Source organism: Pelodiscus sinensis, chromosome 2 (assembly GCF_049634645.1).
Source record: "Pelodiscus sinensis isolate JC-2024 chromosome 2, ASM4963464v1, whole genome shotgun sequence".
NCBI classification, from domain to species: domain Eukaryota; kingdom Metazoa; phylum Chordata; order Testudines; family Trionychidae; genus Pelodiscus; species Pelodiscus sinensis.
Window position 1 is genome coordinate 64,612,229 of NC_134712.1, and position 25,717 is coordinate 64,637,945.

Sequence of the window (25,717 nt, forward strand, 5' to 3'; positions counted from 1 at the left end):
ATTTCTTTAAGGGCTCCTACACAATGCTCAAAGTGTTTGGGTTTCTGACTTCTTAGTTGACTGAGGCTATGTCTAGACTGCAGGCTTCTTTCAGAAGAAGCTTTTTTTGGAAGAGATCTTCTGAAAAAGCTTTTTCCCAAAAGACAGCATCCACACTGCAAAAGTGCATCAAAAAAGTGATCTGCTTTTTCAAAAGAGCGTCCAGACTGAATGGACACTCTTTTGCATGTAATCTGTGATTGCTATGAATGGAACGGACATTAGGGCACCTGTGCTTTTTCTTTTTTCCTCTTCTTCCGAAAGAACACCCTCTTCCCCGTCCTCACACGCCTTTTTGCGAAACAGCTCTTTCGCAAAAAGGCTTCTTCCTCGTAGAATGAGGATTACCAATGCTGGAAAAACCCCTCTGTTCTTTCGAATGCAATTGCAGTGTGGACGTTTCTCAAAAACTGCCATTTTTCCGACAAAACTCTGTAGTGTAGACATAACCTGATAATGGGATTCTCTCTTCTTATATTCTGGTAAACCACTGAAAGGTATTCTTTGACAAGTAATCCCAGAAAAAGTTTCTCTTTCCTGCTGGGGTGCAGGCATTATGCTACTTCCCCACCTGATTGCTTTGTTTGCCTTATATTATCCCCTAATTGTCTCTGCCTGATGACCACCAGGCTGGTCAGACAAGCAAAAAAATTTTCTTTTGTTCAGAATACACGGGATTTAGCCACTGCTTGCCACTTTTTAAGAACATAATTCTAGCATATATTTATATTATTGTAATGCCCTGTAGATACATCACACACAATTTTTTTGGGACCAATGTGTTGCTAATTTGGAAAGGATACTTCATGTGGCACCTTTGTAGATTATGACAACAGTGTGGCATATGTAGCGAGTATGTCAGGTCTGACAAGAGTTTCAGACACGGAGTACTGAATCACTAATGGGTTTGTGTGTCCCTATCATCCTGCTTCTGAGGGAGGCATTTGGCTCAGACATTCCTCAAAAAACTAAATACAGTAGACTTCCGATAATCCGGAACCTTTGGGACCTAGGTGGTGCTGGATTATCAAATATGCCGGACTATCAGGAGGTACTATAAACTGTTTATATATATCTCTAATATATAAAGGAGAACGTTTATAAGTTTGTGCGCTAACAACCTTGGACACTATAAAAGCTACCGCAACCAAACTTTGCATGGGATAACCTTTCATGTAGGAGATGAAGGTACTTTTGGACCCAATCGGGCCCGAGCTCAAGATGTAAAAATCAAAAAGTAACCCACTGTGCTGCGCTGCAGGGGCCGCCCCACCCACCCTAGGTCCTGTGCCCACCGCCTGCAGCTCCAAGCGTCTCTAGGATTCACCCCCTCCTGCCCAGGAGGTTACATAAGCAACGCCCCCCTCCCCTGCTGGCACACAGTGCCCCAACCCCTACACGCACAACGGCTTGGGGACCTGCCCTGTCCCCCGCAGCACCTGCAGCTCCGGGTGCGAGCTGGGGTGCCCCTCCCACGTGTAACCTCCCCTCCACTTGGGGTTGCATATCGCCCAACCCCCCGGATGCGGACCTTTATTTTAATCCCCATAGAAATCAGTGTAACTTTTCTACTATTCAAAAAAAGATAATGGACTACTGTTTTTCTACATTTTGTTCCTCTGGTTTCCCAAGCAACGCTGGGTAACTCCAGTTAGTGTGTGTGTGTATGCGCGCGCGCACACACACACACACACACACACACACACACACTCTATAAAGTGTTTTTAACCCTTTTTATTGTAGCACAAGCACTGTCCAGCGTCACACAATACCAGTAGCAGACTGACTCATCCGGTTTTGCTCGGTTCAGCTGCTGCCGCTGCTGCCTTGTGATTCGTTTTTTGCCGAAGCTCACTCACTAGGCTCTTGCCATTCTGATGCTGGACTATTGGGAGTGCCATACAATTAGATGCTGGACTATTAGGGTATGTCTAGACTACATGGCTCCGTCGATGAGGCATAAGGGATTGGCCGGCAAAGGCTTCCCTAGCCGACAGATCCGCGTCTAGACTGCCGCGCTCTGCCGGATCAGCTGTTCGTCGGCACAGTGCAGCGGCCATGTTTATTTTAATGAAGCGGGGATTATTTAAATCCCTGCTTCTTTGCCTATGCCGGGTAAACTAGTTTACATGGCTCCGTTGACGGAGCCATGTAGTCTAGACATACCCTTGGAGTTTTACTGTAGATGGAAAATCCCCTGCCCTGAAAGAAGCTGTATTTGTTATCTTCTCTCCCAACAAGTTCCCTTTGGGGTTTCTCAGGAAAGATTCTTGTGTTCAAGAATCACCAAAGGTTCCCAGAGATTCTAATCCATTCTACTGTATGGTGGCCACATTGGTCTGCATTTCCATTAGAGGCGTCAGTCAGCCATATCATTGGGAATCCTGGAGGTCTGATACAGAAGTCGTAGTAAGGGGAGGAAGCCTGGCCCAAAACTCCATTACCACACTCCCTGGCATTGGCAGTGTCACATGGTGTATCCAGTGCCCTCCATCCACAGCCAGAGGGAAGGGGGAGCAGATGCCTGAGCTCCACAGAATGTGGCTGCTGTTTTGGGCTATAGGGACTCTGATGCAATCTTCCATCTTGTACCCTGTCTTTCTAAATTCTGTGCCCTCAAAGGTTGCTTGCCCTGGAATCAACTCATTTCCGGTCCTGCTTAGGGGACAAAGCAACCCTACCTGGCCTAGAAATGCACTTTGCCCACACAGAGCCAATTGAGCTCCCCAGGGAGACACATTCAATGAGGAGGAGTAGGATACAAACCTTTCCTTGTGCTTATGGCTTTTCTCTCTGAAGCTTGCAGGGGCCCCAGCTGCAGCAAGCACTTCAGAAGGAAAAGCAGAATTAGGGAAGTTTTCCAAGAAGGCAAATGCCACCCTGAGACATAACTGGGAATTAGACACCTAAGTGACTCACATTGTTAATTAAAAATTTGAACTAAAGTCTGGAATTTCCTCCAGAAAGATTCTGTAGCACCGAGGACTGGGTGAACAGACAGTTACTGGGAAGGCAAATTTCTACACACAAGCCACAAGCAGGCTGAGGTAACAGGTCTGTGGACCCTAGCATGATTAACAATGGCCACCTAAATAGTTTCCAGCTGAACTGAGAGCTGCTTAACTCTGACTTTGGTAAGTCTTCGGCAGATTTTTTTATGTAGCAGATTATTATGTTTAATTATTTAAGCATGGACTATGGAGCTTTATAAATTCTTTATTTTTTTCCAGAGAAAACATTTTAATTATTTGTTTCTGGCATTAATTTGTACTAAGTGCTAGATTTCTTTCAATTAGTCTTCTATATTATGAAGTGTGAAAAATTGATGAATAAAAAAAAATCTCTCATAAAATATGGTTTAGGTTCTGCAAGAATATTTGAACAGAGCCTTGAACTCCTTTTAGATGGGTATTGTGATATGTATCATTCTGAAGACAGCTTTTCCCTAGATTTATAAGATCTCTTTGATAAAAAAAACTACTACTGTTTCACTTTTTATAAAAAGTATTTTATTGACATATTTGCAACAAATAGGATGAAAACATACTTCTCTAAACAAAAAATGAAAAGAGAAAAATATTAAACAGAATAAATTTAACAAAAATCAACAATTAGAGACAAAGAGAAATCAAGTCTATATTATTACGAAGTCTCAAAACACGATCCATTCACTTCTTACTTGGGTGTATTTGCACTGAATTCAGGATACATCTCGTCTGATTAGGTCACCAAAATAAACAGTTATTGTCTTCAATTTGTTATTGAGAAAATTTTGTTCTATTTCAACTTGCCCTCCTGGTCCAGCTAAGGAAGCAACCTAAAAAGCATAAAAACAGTCTCCCAGAAAAACAAGCAATTTCAAAACATGTCTTACATTCATCTTACACCACTAACCATAATCAAAAGTGTTTTCTTTGCTACTATTAATAATGGTACACACACTTCTGTAACTCTGGAAAACCTTGCCCTAAATATTTAAACAAACAACAAAACAGTGGCTGGTTACGGTCTATCTGAAAATATCTTTTCCCTTCATAGCTATTACAAAAGTAGAACTGCATATGTGGAATACATGTCTGGTATTGTTTCCACACTTCAGTGTTATTTATAGCTGATTACCAGAAATGTTAATGCTAGGGTACAGGACCTTCAGGGTTGGAGAGCACTGCAGTTTGGAGAGCATTGCCATTTGCTCATCTCACTTATAGCAAACAGCAATAGAAAGGCACCAAAATGCCAGACAGTCTCATAGTTTTTGTAGATTATGGGAACTAAATCTTAAGAATCAAAGAAACAATGAAAGATTGCATGGGAGTTGACTGCTCAAGAAAAAATATGGGAAGAGAAAAATATCACAAAACCCTCCCACAAACCTTTGACTGGATTTTTTTTTTAAACACTTTAAAATCTCACACAATGTTTATAATAAAACAGCTAGCAAAGTGTCTGGTTGCTGCTGAATGTTCTCAATAAAAATCTTGGCCCCACTGACGTCAATGGCAAAATATCTACTGAAGCCGAGTTACTATGCTTTTCACATCCCTAATGCTCCACTAATTTTAAAACGATATGCACAGGATGCTAGCACCAGGAACTTGCTGCAGCAGGTGCTCTCATTCTGCAGTGATAGCATTCAGTAACTGTGCACTTTCTACTTGATCTCTGTGGCTATGAGTAGACTACATGGCTCCATCAACGGAGCCATGTAAAATAGTTTATTCGGCATAGGTAAAGAAGCGGGGATTTAAACAACCCCGCTTCATTAAAATAAAAATGGCTGCCACGCTGTGCTGATGATCAGCTGATCCGGCACATCGGGGCAGTTTAGACAAGGGAAGCCTTTGTCAACTGCTCCAGTATGCCTCATAAAACGGCACTGCCCTGCTGTGCCGGATCAGGGATTATTTAAATCCCTGCTTCTTTGCCTATGCCAAATAAACTATTTTACATGACTCCGTCAATGGAGCAACATAGTCTAGACATAGCCTGCAGTATGCAGTGCCATGTGCCAGGAGTGAGCAATAAGAAATACTTGTTTATTACAGTGACACCTGTGATGAACTCTCACAAGGAAGAAAGAAAAAAAATATAGGGAAGGTTATTGAAAATTTATTTTTAAAGTAATAAAAAAGAAAAGATACCCCTGAAGACCCTGATCTGGCAATGTGTAGTGCAGGGACAGGCAGTTGTGCCAATGCCTCTTCAATGTCACAGTAGTTCCATGCATGTGCTGCAGTCTGCCTGAATGCCAGCTATTCAACAACGGGGTTGTACCCAATCTGATATATTGTATTGTCTTTGCCTCGGTGTTGCATTTAAATTGCTCCCGAAAAAGCAAAGATACAAAGGGATTCTATGTTGACTAAATTTTAATGTTATGGAACACAAGCCTGCAACAGATTAACTACCTTTAGACAAGTATGTCTGTGGCAGTAACTGCTAAAATGCAAAGTTTAGTATGCACGGTTACCTCTTCTAAACTCCTTTGAGACTTATACCATGAAACACGAGTTTATATTTAAATATGCTGAACTTCCTCTTATTTTTTGTATGAGTAAAAAACAGCTACTGTAATAGAGAGGAAATAACATTAAATTTAAATTATACTTTGAACTTTTACGCAAATCAATAATTAACATTAAATATAAAACAGGTTTTTTCTTACTTACAGCAGCAGACAAAAGCAAAAGCGTTAAAAGCTTTTTCATCCCACACTTAATATTAATAGGAAAAAAAACCACTGTTCTTGTCAAAATGCAACCTAACACCTTAAAAACCCCCACCAAAATCAAACCTAAAACAAATAGCAGACTGAGGTATTTATAAATAGCACAAAAATCTGAATTTGGCAGGTGTTCAGGAATGTTAAATTTTCCAATTTATTTTTTCTTACTTTAAATATTAATGGAAAAGTTGTTAATATCTAAGGACCAAACAAATTTAAGAACATTACTTAAGTACTCTTCTTTAAGAATTCTGTATAAGACAAAAAGAAATCGCCTCTTCAAAAATGTTGGAATACTTATGTTTTGTTGAAATGATTTGAAACTTATTTGTTGAAATTATTACATCACTATTTGGAAGAGACTACGCATTATGACAGCGGGTACCTAAAAATGTCAGTGAAAAAGCATTTCAATATAATTTCAACACACTAGTAATAGAATTTGAAGCATGAAATGTTTCTGTGCATGAGTTCATACTAAACAGAAGCATTTAATAAAAATGTTTGATAAAGACCAATTTTCTTATTTTTTCCAGCAAATGGAAACTACAAAACAGTGCATCAATACAACGAAAAAGATGTTGGGACTCAGAGCTGAAATGCAGGACATATGCATTGAAGAAAGATAACATGTACTGAAGCACATTTGAACAATTACACTTGAGGTACATCTAGACTACAGGCTTCTGTCGACAGAAGTTTTGTCGACAGATACTGTCAACAAAACTTCTGTCGACAAAGAGCGTCTAGACTACATTGAGTTCTGTCAACAAAGCAAGCTGCTTTGTCGACATGGTAGTGTGGACGCAAAGGACAGTTTACATGCAATAACACCTTCTGTCGACAGAAACTCTGTCGACAGAAGGCGTTATGCCTCGTAAAATGAGGTTTACCAGCGTCGACAAAACTGCAGAGTTCTGTCGACGTTATGTCGACAGAACTCAGCGGTAGTGTGGACGCAGGTATAGTTTTGTCGACAAAAGTCCACTTTTGTCGACAAATCCTGTAGTCTAGACACACCCTTGGTGTGGTTGTTAATAATTTCATACACGTTATACCTCCCTAAACTGGGATTTTCTCATCTGACAACATCCCGGACCATGGATGTCTCTGGACCAGTGGCAGCGGGCTGGCAACTGGCAGCCCTGGTCAGCAGACCCAGCCAGAGCCCCGCAGACCATGACAGCAGGGCCAGGAGCCAGAGGCAGACCCAGCTGGGGCTGGTGGGCTGGAGGGCTGGAGGCTGGCTGGGACCAGCTGCCTAATTGGGCCAGAGATAGAGTGGCTGTCTGGGCCCAAAGCCGAGCTGGCAGCGGGGAGGGTCAGTGGACTCTGGATTGGGGAGGTCCCCTGACCCTGGCCCCTGAAAGCTCCCTCTTTTCGGACCAGTCAGGTCCCAAAGGTGCTGTACCAAAGGGGTCCAACCTGCATTATATCCATGATGAATATAGTTACAATTTCAGTCAATCATTAAAAATATTTTAAGCAAAGTGTGACAGATTCCTTGAAGCTAATTAAATATAAGAGTATAAACAATTTAGGGGCAATAAAGAAAATTTAAAAATATAAAAGCAAATAAAGAAAATGTAGAAGTATAAAAGTCTCAAGATTCCAGAATGTCATGAACAATACAAAATACAGGACTATGTAGCACTTTAAAGACTAATAAGATGGTTTATTAGATGATGAGCTTTCGTGGGCCTCAGATCAGGAAGTGGGTCTGGCCCACGAAAGCTCATTATCTAATAAACCATCTTGTTAGTCTTTAAAGTGCTACATAGTCCTGTATTTTGCTTCAGCTACACCAGACTAACACGGCTACATTTCTATTACTATATGAACAATACAGATTGTCTGCTCAAATCCCACTCTCACTCTATACCAATTCCTCAACCTCCTTTTTGTCAGAGAAAAACAGAATTCAGTTAAAAGGTGCTGCCCACTCAAACAGAACAACCTGCATGCAGGAAAAAAATCTAAGAACATATTTCCAATTATGTTTACATACAAATTACTGGAGATTGTAGCTCTAATTATGAACAAGACATTTGCCTGCAATTCTAATCAGCAGGGTTCAATGAACCATGACAGTTACAGGGGAAAAACAGCATTACACAAGACTAACTACACAAACTGACAAATGTGTTTTAAAACTACAATCACTGCCTTCCTCAATCCCTATTCCCCATTTCTTTATTTCAAAACATTCTGTTCTTTAGTTTTCCATTATTCTTACAGTATCAACATGCACTGCCCATTATTTTTAGTAATTTTTTAAAAAGCCAAATTCTTTTAAATTTCTCCTTTCTACTCTAGTTATATTTTAAATTAAATAGAAGGGAAAGGGGAAAATAAAATATAAGCAGAAAAAGAGACTGAATTGCTACTTTATCTTAAGACAATGCTTAAAATTATGGTTCCTTTTAGGTTAGCAATTAAGGTAATGTGCACATTTACTAAATATGCTGAGGGTACATGATCCATCATGGAATGTTTCTCTGTCCTCTTATTTTTTCCTCATACTTTCTTTAGATCTAAATTCCTTAAAGCAGATAATCTAGACATCAATTTCCTCTACTAGATGCATTTACCATGCATAGACTCCCCTAAAATGCCCAATTTCTTTGATTACTCACACTGCTATTTTGTTTTCTCTAAAGAATCAACCTTACAATAGTGGTATTGCACCTATATCACGTTATACACTATGTAGGCAGATAATTGCAATTAATATTCTAACATCATAGAAGATAACAAAAATCCTAACTAGATAGGTAAAAAGAATATTCTTTAAATGATTTGTGCTTTACACAAAATACAATGAAGTTCCAACTAGTCACTCTCCTTGTAGGCAGCATTTTTCATGTAAATACTTTAAAAATCCAAAGAAAATGACAACAATCTATGGAAACCACTCAAAACTCTGGTTTAAAAACTGAGATAAGCCCAATCCAAGCACCTTAAAATTAAGCAAGTTTGAAATCCAGAATTTATTCTGTGGTTCTATTTCGGCTTTGAGTCTTCATTAAACACCAGAGAACTTGAGTTTTTTTATACAGATGAGATACATTTTTAAAAGTAAAGGATAGTAAATGCAGTTACCTGGTAATACTGTGTCAATCACTGCACATTTAAATTTATGTAAGATCTCACTCTTTTAACTACTCTGAAGGGAAGGCAAAGGGTCAGGCTTTGCTATGTTTTAGTCTTGGCCCTTGTCTAAAAAGTATTGCTAACCAAAGGAACCAGCAGCTGTTTTAAGGACCAACTCCTCACAAAGCTTCAGTGATAGAAATGAGTGTTATGCTACACACATTGTTTTCTCTGCTTCATTGATCATGAGACAGACTATAATCAAATCTCATGCTGCCAGCTTGGGCAGGTTGTCTGCTGGGGCCAGGAAGGAATTTCTTCCCAACACAACTGGCTAGGTGCATTCTGGGTAAATTTGTCCTCCCCTTCCTCTGAAGCATCAGAGATTAGCCACAGTTGAAAACTGGACACCGTCTGGGATGGACCAGTGCTCTGAGGGTGTTCAGAAATTACTCTTTTTAGATGCCTGCAGAGTGCATTTTGCTCACATAATGATCACCAAAGTTAGTGTTGGGAAGGATTTTTTTCCCAGGACAGTTTAGCAAGGAACTTGGGAGTTTCTCCTTCCCCTGCACTACGGGGTGTGGCATGCCCATTCAGATTATGCAGGTCTATGTCACATAATCAATTTCCAGTCCTTACAGGGGCCTCAAGCATTGGAGATACTTCAGTCTTTCCTGTTCTCTGCCAATTTAGTCTCCTGAGGAGTGAATTGCCTTAATTTAAGGAAAGCCTTTGGGCTTAATATAGGGGTATATGGGTGACATTAAGCGACCTGTACAACATGATTTGATAGTCCTTTCTAGACTTACATTCTATGCAAAAATATTCTATGAAAAAATGCAGTGGGTATATGCCTAGTTTGGTATTTCATGCTTTAGAAGTTGATGTTGCCATGGAAAATATGGATTAAAATACTGTGGAGGGCCATAGTGTTGGCTTTTATTATGCACAAAATTGGATTTTATTATGCACAAAATTTTAGCGGACATCCCATGGCAGTTTGCCTAAAATCTCTCTCAAATTCACAGGGAACTCCTGTGCAGTCACTGAGTAATAACTTATCTGTAGCCATCTTATAAATCATCATTCTGACAATTTTTGTCATGCTGTTTTGGTTATTATTCCAAACATAAGTATTTTGTTGGCTGTCAGCTTTACATAATTATGATTCGTTTGGGCAGTAAGTCAGCAATTAATAGCTCCCCTGCCAGTAAAGGCCCTTGTGTTCATTTTTCCTTACCTTATCCAATACTTTTTGTAAAACAGAGTTAAAGAGAAACAAGATTTGCTTAAGTGCTAAAAGCTAATATAGAAAAAAATAATTAAATGCTACCAAAAAACCTGCTCATTTTCTTCTCTAATATAAAACTAACATAAACTGACCTTTTTATTTTGGTGTGTAAGAGAAGAAATTTTGATGAATGTTTTTGTGGCAACTAACAGGGAAAAAGATCTTTCATCTCAATATAAAAAAAAATTCAGTTCATGAAAGCCAAAGTTCTGTTAAAATTGCATTGAGAAGCCACAAATGTAGAAATTAAAATAGGCTCTTTTCATACTTAAAAGCAAAAATCTGATCTGCTCTTGATGAATATTTCACACCAATATTTTTTACTTCAGTAACTACTGCTCTTTCCTAACACTTTCCATCACTAATAAACTGCTGGTGCAAATATCTTACAATGTAAATAGCAAACAGCAAGTTAAAAAGCGTCAGAAGTTCTTTAGTGGACAATATGAACCATCATCAATAGACAACATACCTGAAAAGAGTATGATTCCTGGAAGAGTCAGATTCTAGCCTCTCAAATTAACATACAGGCAATCCCCGGGTTACGTACAAGATAGGGACTGTAGGTTTGTTCTTAAGTTGAATCTGTATGTAAGTCGGAACTGGCGTCCAGATTCAGCTGCTGCTGAAACTGATCAGCAGCGGCTGATTGGGGACGCCTGGGGCAGAGCAGCAGGGGTGCTGCCGGGTTGGTCCAGTAGCGCCAAAGAGCGGTGCTGCGGGACCAACCGTCAGCGCCCCACTTGCTCTACCACAGGCCTGGGGCTTTGCTCCACATCTCCCTGGTCTACTGGGGGGAGGGAGGAGACCAGCTGCGCCCCCCCCAGCAGACCAGGGACACGGGGAGCAAAGCTGCAGCAGCGGGGTGCCGCGCCTCTGAGGCTTTGCTCTGGCAAAGCCTCAGAGGCGCGGGACCCCTCCGCCTCCCCGGCTCCGGGTGTCCCTGGTCAGCTGGAGACGGTCCCCAGCAGACCAGGGGCACCTGGAGCAGCTTTTCTCGCCCTGGAGGTTGAGGTGGCGGGACCGCTGTGCTCTGGGCGGTCCCGTTGCCTGCGAGCTCTGGGGTGAGAAAGCCCCGTTCGTAAGTGCGTAAGTCGGATCCGCGCAACTCGGGGACTGCCTGTATATGCATTTTCCATGTGAAACCATGTTTCCTTGATTTACATAGAGATTTGTCTAGAACCCACTTAGGTCATCATATTAGTTGGGCCACGCCACAAAACCAATTTTATTTTTACCATTCAATGATAGAATATATGTAGTTTTTTTGTGTAGTTCAAAATAACACTGGACAGAAACCTAGGATCTAGTTATAAGTTCTCCTTCTAAGTTTCAGATCAAATATGAGTATATTAGAAAGACCATCTCCTTTAGCCTAGGTCACGTACTCTTAGCAAAGGTATTAACAGTTTGAGAGAAGGGAAAATGGATCAATATGCACAGCAGCCATTTCACATCTATGCTCTCTCTCATTAAGAATAAAAGGTGCAACATTTCAAGAGAGTGGCAAACTCCCTAAAGAAAAAACAAGCGATAACAAGAACCATCACTACTACCTTAGAGACAAATTCTGATCCAAATGGTTTTACTGCTTTGTTTGAAAAATCACTGTAAGTGAACACGTCACCAGGTGAAGTCAGTGGGTTCTTCAACTATCTGTATGTAACTGTTTACACTGTGCTTGATTTTTGGAAACTGAAAACAAACAAAACAAAGGGAACAAGGAAGTCTCTTCAAAGGTGTGACTAAGTAAAACTTTTTTCCACTGAGGGAGGTTTTCCAGGTGAAATTTTGTGTTATGGTATGTAAATGTAAAACCAGTAGTCACATTAACTTAGTCAATTAAAGTTCTCTCTCAATCCAAGCCTTATTAAATTATTTGATTGCTAATTTTGATACTTTGAAAATGCTAGTTTTTGTCTTATCAGAGAAAATATACTCTGTGACTAAACCCTGATACAAGGACATTTAAAACCATGCAGTATGTCACACATACAAAGAGTACTTAAAAAGCAAGGAAATAATTACATTATATTTAGCATAAATAGAAAGAATCTTTAAAAAAAACCAACACAGGTCTTTCATATTTTACTAGAGTTGTTAATCTCCAATTTGACCTAAAATGCAATTTATGCAAAAATAATTATTGTAACAAAGAATCATAATCGTAGGCAGGTCAATGTGATAGTATTAAAAAAAACCAAAAGCTTTTTGTGAATGTTCTTAATTTCATTTTTCCAGGTTTTATTGATACTGCTGCTCCCTCTAGAGTTCAAAGAAAGAACTGAAGAGCAACACTAATAAAATGGCACTTTATCCAGGGGTACATCTAGATTACATCTCTCTTTCGACAGAGGGATGTAAATTAGGCACTACGAAATTGCAAATGAAGCTGGGATTTGAATTTCCCACGCTTCATTTGCATAATCATATAATGGCGCTCTTTCAAAAAAGTGCTATTTCGAAAGTAAATCCGCAGTCTAGATGCAGTTCTTTCAAAAAGGGAAGGCTTTTTCTAACGTTCCTGTAAATATTCTGAACAAAACATTCTAAAAAACCCTACTGATTACAAACTGGTAGGGCATAATTTTTCAGGAAAAATCCTTCTGCATTAGTACTTACTGTGTCACTGTATGGAATACAGGTGACCATTTATAATATCGATACCAATATTAAAAAATTATAATGACTATTACATGTAAGGTATCAATGGCAAAGTTATGCTTCACTAAGTACAATAATCTTGTTTATATGTATGTATCACTTAGTAGTACGAGTTATAAATCGTGTAATATAGCTGCATCTCAAACCTGTGTTTCTGGATTCCCCGCCCCCCTGCAGACTGGCATCAGCACTATAGCCTGTTTGATGGCCCATCAAGGGCAATCGGCTGTACAACGAATCCATTGACAAAAGCCACATTCTATGCCCACTGACATGTTTATACTTTCCATTTAAAGCACAAAAAGGCCCATCTACACTTGCCAATGACTTTTTGCCATGAAACCACCTCCATGAGAGGGGCACAGCTCTTAGCAGGGATGCTTTTGTAGTGATGTGCAAGTGAAGCTGTTTACATAGCTTTTAGCCACCACAGGATATCCCACAGTGCCTAGATGACTACTCTATCCAGCAGCTTTGCTGCTCTAATGCCAGATAAACTGATGTCTGCCACTCCCCCTTAAAGGGCTGGGAACTATGAAACCCTTTCCTGTTTTCTTGGCAAATGTTCACTTATAATTTGGCCAGATGACAATGCCTGCTCCACAGAGCAACCAATCTCCTGCTTTCAGCAATGCTAAGCTACTGGAGCTGATTGGTGTTTGAACAAAGGGGTTGTGCAGGGACCCAGGATGCCCTGTGATCATGCTCCCCTTCCTAAGAGAGCTGCACTGTGGGATAGCTGTCCTCAGGTTGTAAACACTCTCTGACACCTGTGACTTTGAATACACAAACCAGTGCTTTTCTTTTACCGGTACTCTATCACCAGTGAAAATGATAGTACAAAAACTGTGCAAATGTAGACATAGTCTATAAGTCAATAGGTCATGTAGGGACAGGCCTATCAACAGGGGACTCCAAATACTTTTTCATGCCTATTTGCTGAGAGCTTGTGTTTGGGACAAAGGATGTGCAAAGGATTTAAAAAGGCAGCTGCCTGTATATGAAAAAGTAATTGTATAGGTAACTTATGTTAACTTCTAGCAGCATACTGATATTCTAGAGCCCAAAACATGTTTATTTTGCACACTACCTAAGATGCTACATAAGTTGATATTCCAGGATGCAGAACGGTTTTCTTCAGCTTTCTTTATGTACTGAAAATCTGAATACTGAGCATTTTGTTATTCAACAACTCTTCTCAAGTCCAGTACTAGTTAAAAATACATGATAAAACTGGTTTGATTTAGATAAAGAAATATCAGTTACACACCCTGCCAGAAGTCTATAGGAATCTGGAAAAGAGCGGCACACAAAACAGAGAGTAATGTACTATTGTTCTAGAATGCAGTAAGGAAAAACATACTGTCAATTTTCAATTTACATTAACAAAGCTGCTTTTGAACGATAACTTACCTGGTCAATGTCAGCATTGCGTGGCAAGAAATACACAATGTTGTTTGTGATCTTCTGGGACAGCTTGAAAATTTCAAATGTAGAGACCAGTAAAGGGAAATAAAAAGCTTGACATGAGTTTATTTGCTATGTTAGAACAGCCCCAATCTAGTGATCAGAGATATTACACTCTTCTAATTAAATGTGTTGGTGCTATGCATTAGTTATTATTTTGAAACATCAGACCTGCCACTACCAAAATAGATAAAGTCCTCACATTCCATAAATTTGTCTTGATGTTATGAAGTGTTTCATGTGTCAGAGATTCACTAATATCATTTCTTAAAAGGAAATTAGTATCTGTTACACATTTTTCATTTGTTGGCTGTTTAGTATCCCATATTCTGGCTTGATCTTTCTTATAAATCACACATATATAAAAGATTAATTGAAAGTTAACAAACACATTCATAGGCCACCAGGAGGCTAAAAACATCAATGTAGAAATGATCCACTAAAACAGACAGGATTAAACTTCCATAACAATGAAATTATTTTGTGCTATTGATAGTGTATCTTAGGAAACCAGTCTCTTATGTTTTAGACATTTTGGGAAAAAAAAGTAAGTAAACAGGATATACTTTTCATAAATTTATGAGAGGTAACTGACCCTCACACATAGCCCATGTGTTTTTGTAGGTATTTGTTTTGAGTTAGGGAAAGTTTTTCTGGTTACGTCATTTATATTTTGACATATATTTTAATGCACTGGAAACACATTCAAGAGCACTAGATGAATGTTTTATAAATAATTTATATATGGGAAAAATGCTACTAGAAATTCTAGCTTTTAACACAGCATTTGTCTGGTTTACACTTTTAAAACAGGTAATTTTGTCCCTTTTGAACAAAATAAATAAGTTACTTATATTTAATTAATTATTGCCTGTTTTTAAAAGAAATTTGATACAACTCATATTTCCTAATAAGCGTGCAGGTACATAATTAGGACACTCTTATTTGTTTGGGTTTCTTAAAGCAATAATTTAGAAAGCTGATTAGTAGAAACCTAGGTCTTATCACATGCTTTTTATATTACTGTCTACATGAAAAAAAAAAGTTTTCATTTATCAAAAAAGCTACATAAAATTTATCAGCTCCAACTTCAAGTCTCAGCCTGATATCAAAATAAAGCAAAATACTAATATCTTTATTATCAACATGACAAATACCATTAACTGTGATAGGTCTTTAAATCAGTGTATCACAGCCTCATTAATTTTCTGAAATAGAAGACTGCTTTGCAGACAGCTTTGCATAGTCTCCCTCCTTCAGTTTTTTAAATTTTTAATTATTAAGTACATTTGCATGGAAAAGGCAACAGTTGTGTAGGAGTCTTCATATGATCCTGCTGCTTACTTTTCTCTTGAATTCATAGGCCAAATCCTCTGTTAATAAAGGAGAAAAAAACCTGTCCTATAATCCTCTGGCTAAAACATCGCAACTGATTAATGTGAAGATGATCATGTCACACAAGATCATGGCCTCAAGAAAGAAAATAGACAGGACATATGAAAATTCCAACCCGCAAGATTGCGTTTTCAAACCAATATATAGTCTTCTGATGCTTTTTTTCTTAAAAAAAAAAAAAAAAAAAAAAAAAGATGTGATAGCAACAATTGTTTTTTGATCATTTTTAGAGATACACTATCTAAATCTACTGCACAAATGGTCTTGATAGTAGGTGCTCCTGAATATTAACCGCTGCTCTATCACCAAGGGCCAACTTTTGTAAGTGTCCACTAATTCTTAGCATCTCAGATTTTAGGTATCCAACTTCACACACATAAGTCCTAATATTCAAAAGTGATGTTCATCTGCAATTCCAAATCAAGTTAAAAAAAACCTAAGATATCAATAGAACAGGACAGAGCTAAAGAATCATGCATTATTTTATCCTGCCAAAAGAAGTTAAGCTCTTGTTAATGTATGTTCATAGCAGTAGCTCTCATATGACTTTGAAAGGATATCCATCAGGTGATATCATTGTTCTAACATCGAAGATTTCTGCTGTGGCATAATCAGGCCCTCCCCAAGGAGGGCTGAGGAACACAACATCTGCTTTTATATGAGAAGCCAGCAGCATGAAGTCTCCACATATGAAGTCTATCTGATCAGCTACTCCATACACTTCTGCATTATTGCGGGCAAGACTGATCTTAACAGGGTCAATATCGATCGCAATCACTGAAAATAAGGAAAAAGAATTAACACTATGAAACATATAAGCTGACAAATCCAATGGGCAGATGTCCCTATTGCTTGCCAAAACAAGATGTTCCTTTGGTTAAGGTGCTTCATTGTAGTTCTCAAGTACAGAATGCATTTATAAAGCCACTAACTGTATGTTTGCAATAGGGACTTCTATAAATATGTATACCTTTTTTGTAATATACCAATATGCATACCTACAAATATGTATCCTTTTTGTCATATACCAATAGCCAATTATCTCAATCTTGTTGCTTACGCACAGCAAATTATATTTCCTCTTACTGCTGGACACTGCAAAGCAGAGGTTCCCAGATGCCACAGAATCAGCACAATTTCACAGTACATGAAGGTAGGAAAGCGGGTGAGATTTGGGATGTGATTGTACATACTCTTCATGCTACGAAGCACAGTTCTGCAATTGCTCTCTGTGCATTGCTCAGCTGGGGTATCTGAGACCATGCATCTACTACTGTGTTGATCCACCAACACACACTGGGGTGAATGTCTGGTTATGTAGCACACATTTTGGGAGGGAAAGACTTCTTTCTTAGGCACGAGCAGAACCCTCTAAGCTATGCAGCTCAAATTACTTAGCTGGCAGTTGATCTTACCCCAAGAATAAATGAAAGATGGGCTACAAGAAAGAACACTAATCAATAACTCTTCTGAAAACTAAACTGAAACTAAGTACACCTAACATGGCATGAGAGCTCTTATGACACAACAAAAGTATTTACACAAAAAAATCAATCTCAAAATATAAAGAACAAAACTAAATTTATATTAAAAGAAGTGTTATGGAAATAACTGAACCTGAACTGCCAAATTTAGCATAGACCACATCATCACCTGCCTTCCCCACAAAATATTCAGCAATAGAATATGAATCTGCTTTTCACCCATGAATGTTTAGCGAGAGATTCCCTGAAGAGGAATACTGAATATTTTATGTTTTCACTGAAGTTGTTTTCACTCAATGCAGTAGCAATAAATGATCAATGCAGCAACAAGCTAATTTTATATTAACATTACTTTTCAGCAATGGGCACAGCTGTACCAGCATGTGATCCTATTATTGGCCGTATTTTACACTTCATACGTAATATGCTTATGCATGGCATACAACTGCATGGTTGTCAAGGAAACAAGAAGCTGTAAGCTGCTCTTTGGACACTAATACAGCTGTTAGCTTAACTTTCTGTGTCTCATCAGAATCAGTCCAAGACTGACAAAATAATAAAAAAGATTCTCGGGAACCGTGCAATTATTAATCCTGCTAAACTATTTCTTGAGAACATCTCTTGTTCACTGGGGTTTTTTAATTCTTGTTGGAGTGAAGAAGATTTTCTACACAATTTCTTTTCTAGGGATGTTAAAATTAGATGAACCAACTAATCGAATAGTCGATGGAATTTCCATCAGCCATTAGATTAGTTGAGGAGGGCACTTCTGCTTTGAAATGTAGCAAGAGCCCCAGTAGGGGGCTCTTGTGCATTTCTAAGATTGAAATGCCGGGTGACGCCTGGGGCCAGCGGGGACTGGTCTACATTTCAAAGATGGAATGCTGCCGTTGTGGCACTGCCTCCTCCAACTGAGCTGGAAAGAACTGGCATTTAAGCCTGCTCCGTGCAGCACCCTCTCCTCTTCCCCACCTCTTGTTGCCTCTGATAGAGGCAGCAGGGAGAGCAACTAGTATGTCGACTAGCCAATAAGCTGTTGCTTACTGGATAGTGACTAGCTGATTAGTCGCTTGCATCCCTATTCTTTTCATCTCTTTTAGTGCTAGGGGAGACTAGATGACACTTTTCTCAGAACCGGTCAACGATGCAGGTTAGTTTATTACAGGCATGGCCACAGGAAGTCTGTTACAAACTAAACCTACCTTTTGCAGCAAGTTCTCTATATTCTGCGCCACTCTGATGTAGGAGACTGGAAATTTTGTGGCAGCTTCATTGATGTTAAAAATAGTGGGTCTTAATTTGTATTATTCATTTTAATTAGAACTATAGCCCTGATATTTATTTTTATATTAAATTATCCCAGCCCAATTCCTACAAGGCTATGGGAGTCTATTGGAGATTGGGACATGCCCATTATACAGATTTGCTATTTTACTACAACATATGATAAATAAAATAACTTTTGAATAATAAAATAAGTGATCATCTTCATCTTAAATAAACTCATTGAAATATGCATGACAGAAGAGCAGCCTTATTTTTTCAAACATATAAATAAAAAGGTTGAGATTGTGACTATGCTATGGTAAAAAGATCATGAATATTATATACTGCGGTAGATGATAATAAGGTAGATCACATCAGTATAGAAAGCCTGTATCAAGACTACTGGCAGAGAGGATGGGATGTGAGGTGGGGAAATCAATATGTATAAACAGATAATTACCTCTTTTTGATGCCAAGGCAAACTGAATAGCATTTCCGCCAACTCCACAGAACGCATCCACTATTATATCACAGCTGAAGGACTGCCTGACACGGCTTGCAATATGTTCCGCAATCTTCTCAGGTGTAACAGAAAACCAGCCCTCTGAAGGAGGGAATGTGGGAAGGGACAGAAAGAAAATCTGTCAATTGTTCCCAAAAATCTGTCATTCAAAAAAGAACTAAACAGAGGCTGAACATTAAATTAAGCCTAGGAACTATGGCACTACGCATTTTATAGGGAATCATGAGCTTGATCCTGGTAAGGTTTGGAATACTAATTCCATACGGAAGTTTACTTTTAAGTCCAGGAGAAGTCCCACTGAAGTCAGCCTACTCATGTAATTAGAGCTAAACATGTACTTCAGTTCTAGATCAAGCCAATGTGCTCAGCAGCTCATAGGAACAAGCCCTACAATGCCGCGATGAAAAGATGATGGTTTATACTTCAGTCACAACAATGCCATTCTGTTAAATTCTGGATCTGCTATAGGTTTGTATGTTAACAGTAAAACAGAGCTGAAATAAAACAGCAGAGAATATAGACCTTTATAACTTAAGTTCTGTATGCCTAATATTTCTCCTTATACAGTAAAAATTGGTTTACCCAGCACTTCGCCAATCAGAAAGCCATATAAACCAGCGTTTCTGATCTTCTTGGAAAGTTCAGTTTACAGTCTACTTGGTATGTGGCCAGCAGAGTGCTTTACAGACTCCGCATAGCTCCCCAGAAGTGGCGACATGTCCCTGCCGCTCCTAGTAAGAAGAACGGCCACAGGGACTTTATACATTATCCCTACACTGAGCTCTGGCTTTGCAGCTCCCATTAGCTGGGAACTATGGGGCAAGGACGCAGCATCCAGAGTCACCTAGCCACACCTCCACCTAGAACCAGCAGGGAAATATCCCTGCTTGCAGGGAATCACCTGAGGTAAATGCCGCCCATATCTGGCACCCCAAAAGCCCTCCTGTGCATCATCCCCTAGCTTTGAGCCCACTCCCATGCCCCACCCAGCAGTGCACACCTCCAGCCAGAGCCCTCATCACCTCCATGCTTATTCTAGTTATCTCTTACTTAACCAGAATATTTGTAGAACCCTGCAAAAATCTGTGGATATCCGCTTTATACCCGTGGGTACACACACCCATGGAAATCTGCAACTCATTTTTGTGGCTATGGATGCAAATACACATTTTGTATTGGTGCAGAGCTTTAAATATTTGACTGACACCTCCCATTCCTCCAACATGCCAGATAACAAAGCTTTCATTGTCTATACAAGGGAGCTGCTTGAAATAAAATGATAAAAAAAACCGACAAGAAGTTGTTACACAATCACTAGTCTTTCTATGAATGTATGACTTTTTCCTCTTGGAAAACTCATAACACTACTTTACAGAGATCTGCATAACAAGTGACTAAATTTAGAACATTTAATATGCAAACTCAACATGTAATCAACATGTTTCAACACCGTAAAGTTTATTTGGCCATATACAGATTACACCTTTTGCCATCTGATTGTCTATGTCTACTGCTGACATAAATTAACCAAATAAAATATGACATAATTACAGGCAGCATAATTTTCAAAGATCATGTCTGACATATGTAGCAGAGCCTCAGCAGAGATCAACACAGCTCCACTGAAACCAATGAGCTATGACGATCTGTACCAGCTCACTGTAAATTTATTCCTACATGTCAAAATGATGTAATTAGTGTTCACTTCTGCTTTGTTTCTTATCAGATGACACAAGTGTAGGTTTAAATACCTTTCCACTGCAACGTTTACACGCTGCAGTTAATAACATACCTCTATCTAATTTAATCCCCTCATCAAACCGAGAGAACAGTCTGTAACGCTGTGCCCAGTATTTGGCCAGTTCAGGATCAGTAGCAATCTCAATAGGTAAAGATGGTGGGGCCATTCTGTTCTTTTTCTTCTTCTTCTTCTTGTTTTTCTTCTTTTGGGTATTTGGTTCAGCTACAACTGAAAACACCAAGTTATCTTCATTACAGAAATACCTGATTTCAAGAGGATGACTGTAGCATATTGGTAGATATATGGCAACAGTTATAACAACACCCTCACTAAGCAACACTGCTGGATTCCATATAGGTTCATTTGCAGGATTCTGCAGGTTGGTGACTTAAAAAAAACAAAAAACAAACAAAAAAAAAACCCACCAGGAGCTTCCCAAAGCTATTATGCAGGCTGTACTGCTTCCATAACAAACTCCCAGTACAGATATACCTAGGCCACAAGCCATTACTATATTAAGAAAGAAAGGGGAATACCGATGAAGTGTCTCGAGGTGGGTTTGGACTGGCAGGGCAGAGAATGAAAGTTCAGAGTGTCATTAGGTATTTGAGGTGAATTTCCAGTTGACATGCCACCCACTGACAAGCATCCCTGATCTGCACAGTCACCACAGTGTCACATCCTCCTGCTCCCCAAAGTCAAGTCTCTGCTCCTATTACTTTGGCTGCTTGATTCCTGTATTTAACATCCCTAACTCATCTGTAAGGCTGATGCTTTACTGGCAAAGGAGTGAATCTCAGCAGATATACCATTCTTTTCAGCAGATGGCAATATAATTGAGATTGCATAATTAATAATTGTTAACCAAATCAGGGAGAAATGTAATAAACATGTATAAGCAACTGAATTATGCTTCCTATTTAAACAAGAAATCAAAACTGATTACACAGAAGAACTTCATATCAATCTTATGTTAAAATAAGTAAAACTACAATCACAGGAATAACAGAATGTACATGAAAACCTCAACAATTCTATGCCTTTCGACTATAGTAAATGTCAAATGAAAAAGTCTCATAAAATACTGGATTTTTTTTTCTAGAAAAAAATTACTAAAAGTAATTTTAGTATTACCACATATCCAAGAAACCAAACTCTGACAGATCAGACATTTCTGTTTTAATTGAATCGTTCACTATTAAAGACTCTCGCTCACCACTGAAACTAAGCAGCTGCAATGACAGTGTCAAACAGCTATTCATTACAAGCTGCAAAGATCATATTTAAAAACAGAGGCAAGGTCAGAATTTATTCAGAAAAAAGTGCCAAAGTCACTTCACTTCCACTAGCACTGCATGAACTAGATCTCAGTTTGCATTATCCTGAAAAGAAAAAATTAAGAATAATAGTAGGTTTCATTAAGTAAATATAAAATGTCAAACAGCTTGGTAAAGAATTCTTACAGGATAAGTCTGTAACCAGTTTGCCTCTAGTTATTTAAAACTGTACATACCTTCACTCATACTTTCTGTTTCTATCTGAAGATAATCTGGAATATCCAGAGCAACTAGCTGTCGTCCAGAATGATATTCCTGTCTTCCTGAGCTCTGAGAGGTGGAGCCACCTATTGTTGCATCTTCCTTCTCCTCTTCATCAAAGCTGTTTATTCCAAGTCCACGACTAAAAATGCTAGAAGATAGCGGTTCATGCTTTTTAACACTAAGATTATTGCTTTGTGAACTTTCCTGTTGCTCAGAGTCACTGCTTGTAGAGGATCCCAGTACCTTATCCTGTGCAAAGGATTCCGGGATCATAGTCTCCAGCATAGGTTCACTGACCTGTTTTAGGAACTTCTCTACCTGGAATTGTCAAGTATCACAAATAATTAGATTACAGTAGTTTAAAACAGTGGTTCTCAATCTTTCCAGAGTCCTGTAGCCCGTTTGGAAGCCTTATTTGTCTTGTGTACCACCAAGTTTCACCTCATTTAAGTGCTACTTGATTTAAAAAAATCTGACATAAAATACAAGCATCACACCACGCTATTACTGACAAATTGCTTACTTTCTTATTTTTACCATATAATTATAAAATAAATCAACTGAAATATAAACATTGTACTTGCATTTCAGTTAGTTTATGCTGCACTGTGTACAAATCAGTTTGTACTGACTTCACTAGTGCTTTTTATGGGTCCTGTTCTAAAACTAGGAAAATATCTAGATGAGTTGAGGTTCCCCTGGATATCTCTGCATACTCCCAAAGGTACACATACGCCTAGCTGAGAACAACTGATTTACAAGTCCCATCCACTGATATATTAATATGAAGTATATTATTGTATTATACACCTTAAAAAAACAAATAACCTTGAAAGTATAAAGGTCACCCAGTCAAAAATGAATGTGCAAACTACTTCTTTGGGCCAAATCAGATTAATTTTTCAAATACTACATAATCATTCAAATTTTCCTTTTCAACTTAAGATATGCATTCTTTGTACATGCAAGAGGCAGAATCGACACAATTCATTCATATTAGTAGTACAATAATTTAGTTTCATAATTGAATTACAAATTAATAATTCATTAAAGATGAAAAAGAATAATATGAAAAACTTGACAGCATATGTTAGCCAAATTTATAGCTTTTTAGTTGATTGCCTCATCATGTGAGCTGCATTTAAAGAAGGCTGCAATGTGCATGTAAATTAGCTCCAGGTTAGCTGCCTCATTCATTGAAAGGCTGTATGTAAAATCCAACAAAGTTCTCTCTCTACTGGTGGCGGGAGAGAAATGCCTTGGCAAAAAGCTACCAGAATGCCTTAGCTAATTAATGTAACAACAGGCTAGGTCTACACTACATAGTTTTTGCACAGAAATGGCTGTTTTTGCGCAAAAACTCACGGAGCGTCCACACCTCAAGCACATTTTTGCACAAGTAAAACGAAAGAACAGAAGGGTTTTTCCGGTGTAGGTATTCCTCCTTCTACGAGGAATAACTCCTTTTTGCACAAGAGCTCTTGCACAAAAAGGTGTATGTGGACGGGGAACAGGGGTTTTTTTGTGCAAAAAGAGGCAATCGAAAAAAAGCACAGGTGCCCTGGTGGCCATTCTGTAAATAGCAATCAGAGTTTTCTTTCGAGAGAGCATCTATGCAGTCTGGATGCTCTCTTGTGCAAAAGCACATAACTTTTTCGATGCACTTTTGCAGTGTGGACATGCTCTTGCGCAAGAAGTTTTTGCGGAAGGTCTCTTCCACAAAAAGCTTCTTGTGCAAGAAGCCTATAGTGTAGGCATAGCCTTAGAGCCCTGATCCTTCAAAGACTTCCATATATGGTTAAACTTAACATTACCATTACTGTTTTTGCAGGATTGGCCTTACATCAGCAGGACATAGCCCCTCTCATGTAAACTTTAGGGAAGTATGCAGTCATTTTCAGATAGCCATACATTTCTTTCTTAATCTCCACAAAGTAGAATTTTCTCCAGAATTATACTGGCCTCAGATGTGGGATAGGAGTACTCAGACTTCGATCAGTGAGTTTAAGAGACAAATGTAAGGTATGACACACCACTAACCATCAAGGCTAGAAAATAATTTTTTGCAATAGGAAACTTGGAAATCCCTTGAGTCCTAGGAGAATGTAAGATAACAGACCTTAAAAATATGTATATATAAAAAATACTTTAAAAAAAGACACTCTCTCTAAAGCGCACCAAAAGACTAAAAATAATAATAAAAAAGTACACCAAAAAGTCAAAAATAAAGTTTTAAGCTAACAATGTAGGAGAAAGACTGGATGGCTAACAGCAACTAGCTTGAATCATACTTAGCCACCCATTCTGTCTCATTCTCTTTCTTATTATATTGGTGATGGTGCTAATGTTGCTGTTGACCAAGCCTTTCGCCGGTCAGCATTGTATCAAAGCATAACTTTAGTGCCCAGATTTATTCCAATTCTCTGGAATACCTGCTGTTTGTTTGATCTTTGTTGGGATAATTTGATAAAGGTTAAGCACTCATCTTCTCTGCTCAATGAGGATTTCTAGTGCTGTGATTGTGAACATTTGGAGGTTCGCATTGTCGAAACGGGACAAAACTTGATCATTGTGGTTATCTACCATTTTACAAGCTGGCATGATCATCAGAGCCCTTGTTGTTGGCTTTCCTCACATTTACACGGTAAAATATTTAGTTGTTCTCATGTGAGTTTTTCCTCTAGAAGATTATTTAAAATGTTTATAAATGTTGTATCTCCTCATTGTCGCATGTTTTCAGTCAATTCACAAACGCTAAAAAGGTGCCAGAGATGTACAGCAGGTCTCATTGAAACAAGTTGCTTATAAATGGGACTACCGGATACTGGTGGAAGCTGAAGATCACAGAGAAGCAAGACATTCAAGCCTCCAGCTGCTCCCAGGGCAGCTGGACTTGAGCCCATCACTCTGTGCTCCCCAGGCAAATGCCCTATCCCCTAAGCCGTTCCAGAAGCCACCCCACCTCCCTGCCTTCCTAATGTGGGAGCCAGCTCCATCCTCTAGGATGGGTGGGTGGGGGGGCAGGACTTGATCTGCTGAGGGGAGGGACAGGATTCAAGCCCACCACTCTATGCTCCCCAGGCAAATGCCCTATCCCCTAAGCCACTGCAGAACTTTGCTGAAGCCAATCCAACCTTTGACATACAAATACAATGCACACCCATATGTTTGCATACATATATGCATGTGTGTGTGAAAGTTGAAAATCCCATGACAGACGGACAAGAACTGTGTCTGTTTAATAGAAAGACTGTCTAAAAAGGAGGCTACTCACTAGAAAAATCATTTGTAAACAAGTTTCTCTATATACATGACTAATTTCTAGGCAAAAAAAATCTACTGAAACAGAGTTAAAATTGAGATTACATTAAAATTAATAAGGGTAAATAAACCCAACAAGAATACTAAAGTTATCAAAATAATATAACAAGGAAGAAAAAGTAATGACTAAAGAGCAATGGCTACAGTTTTATAAGAGTAAACAA

At 38.8% G+C, this 25,717-nt stretch overlaps 1 protein-coding gene across 4 annotated transcripts in view; it reads right to left on the reverse strand.

Annotated features, from left to right (window-relative positions):
* Positions 1 to 3,525: 3,525 nt before the first annotated feature.
* Positions 3,526 to 25,717, reverse strand: part of TGS1 (trimethylguanosine synthase 1) — a 36,719-nt gene continuing 14,527 nt past the window's right edge. The window contains exons 8-13 of one of the 4 annotated variants that reach the window (XM_075920681.1): positions 22,205 to 22,550; positions 20,743 to 20,919; positions 18,888 to 19,031; positions 16,236 to 16,454; positions 14,229 to 14,305; positions 3,526 to 3,856 (exon numbers count right to left, since the gene is read on the reverse strand). In XM_075920681.1, the coding sequence (XP_075776796.1) occupies positions 3,740 to 3,856; positions 14,229 to 14,305; positions 16,236 to 16,454; positions 18,888 to 19,031; positions 20,743 to 20,919; positions 22,205 to 22,550 (1,080 nt within the window). In that variant the 3' untranslated portion in view covers positions 3,526 to 3,739. Of the gene's footprint in view, positions 3,857 to 11,200; positions 11,847 to 14,228; positions 14,306 to 16,235; positions 16,455 to 18,887; positions 19,032 to 20,742; positions 20,920 to 22,204; positions 22,551 to 25,717 lie in introns of those variants that run through there. The other 3 variants (XM_075920682.1, XM_006126135.4, XM_075920683.1) reach the window with 3 other exon arrangements.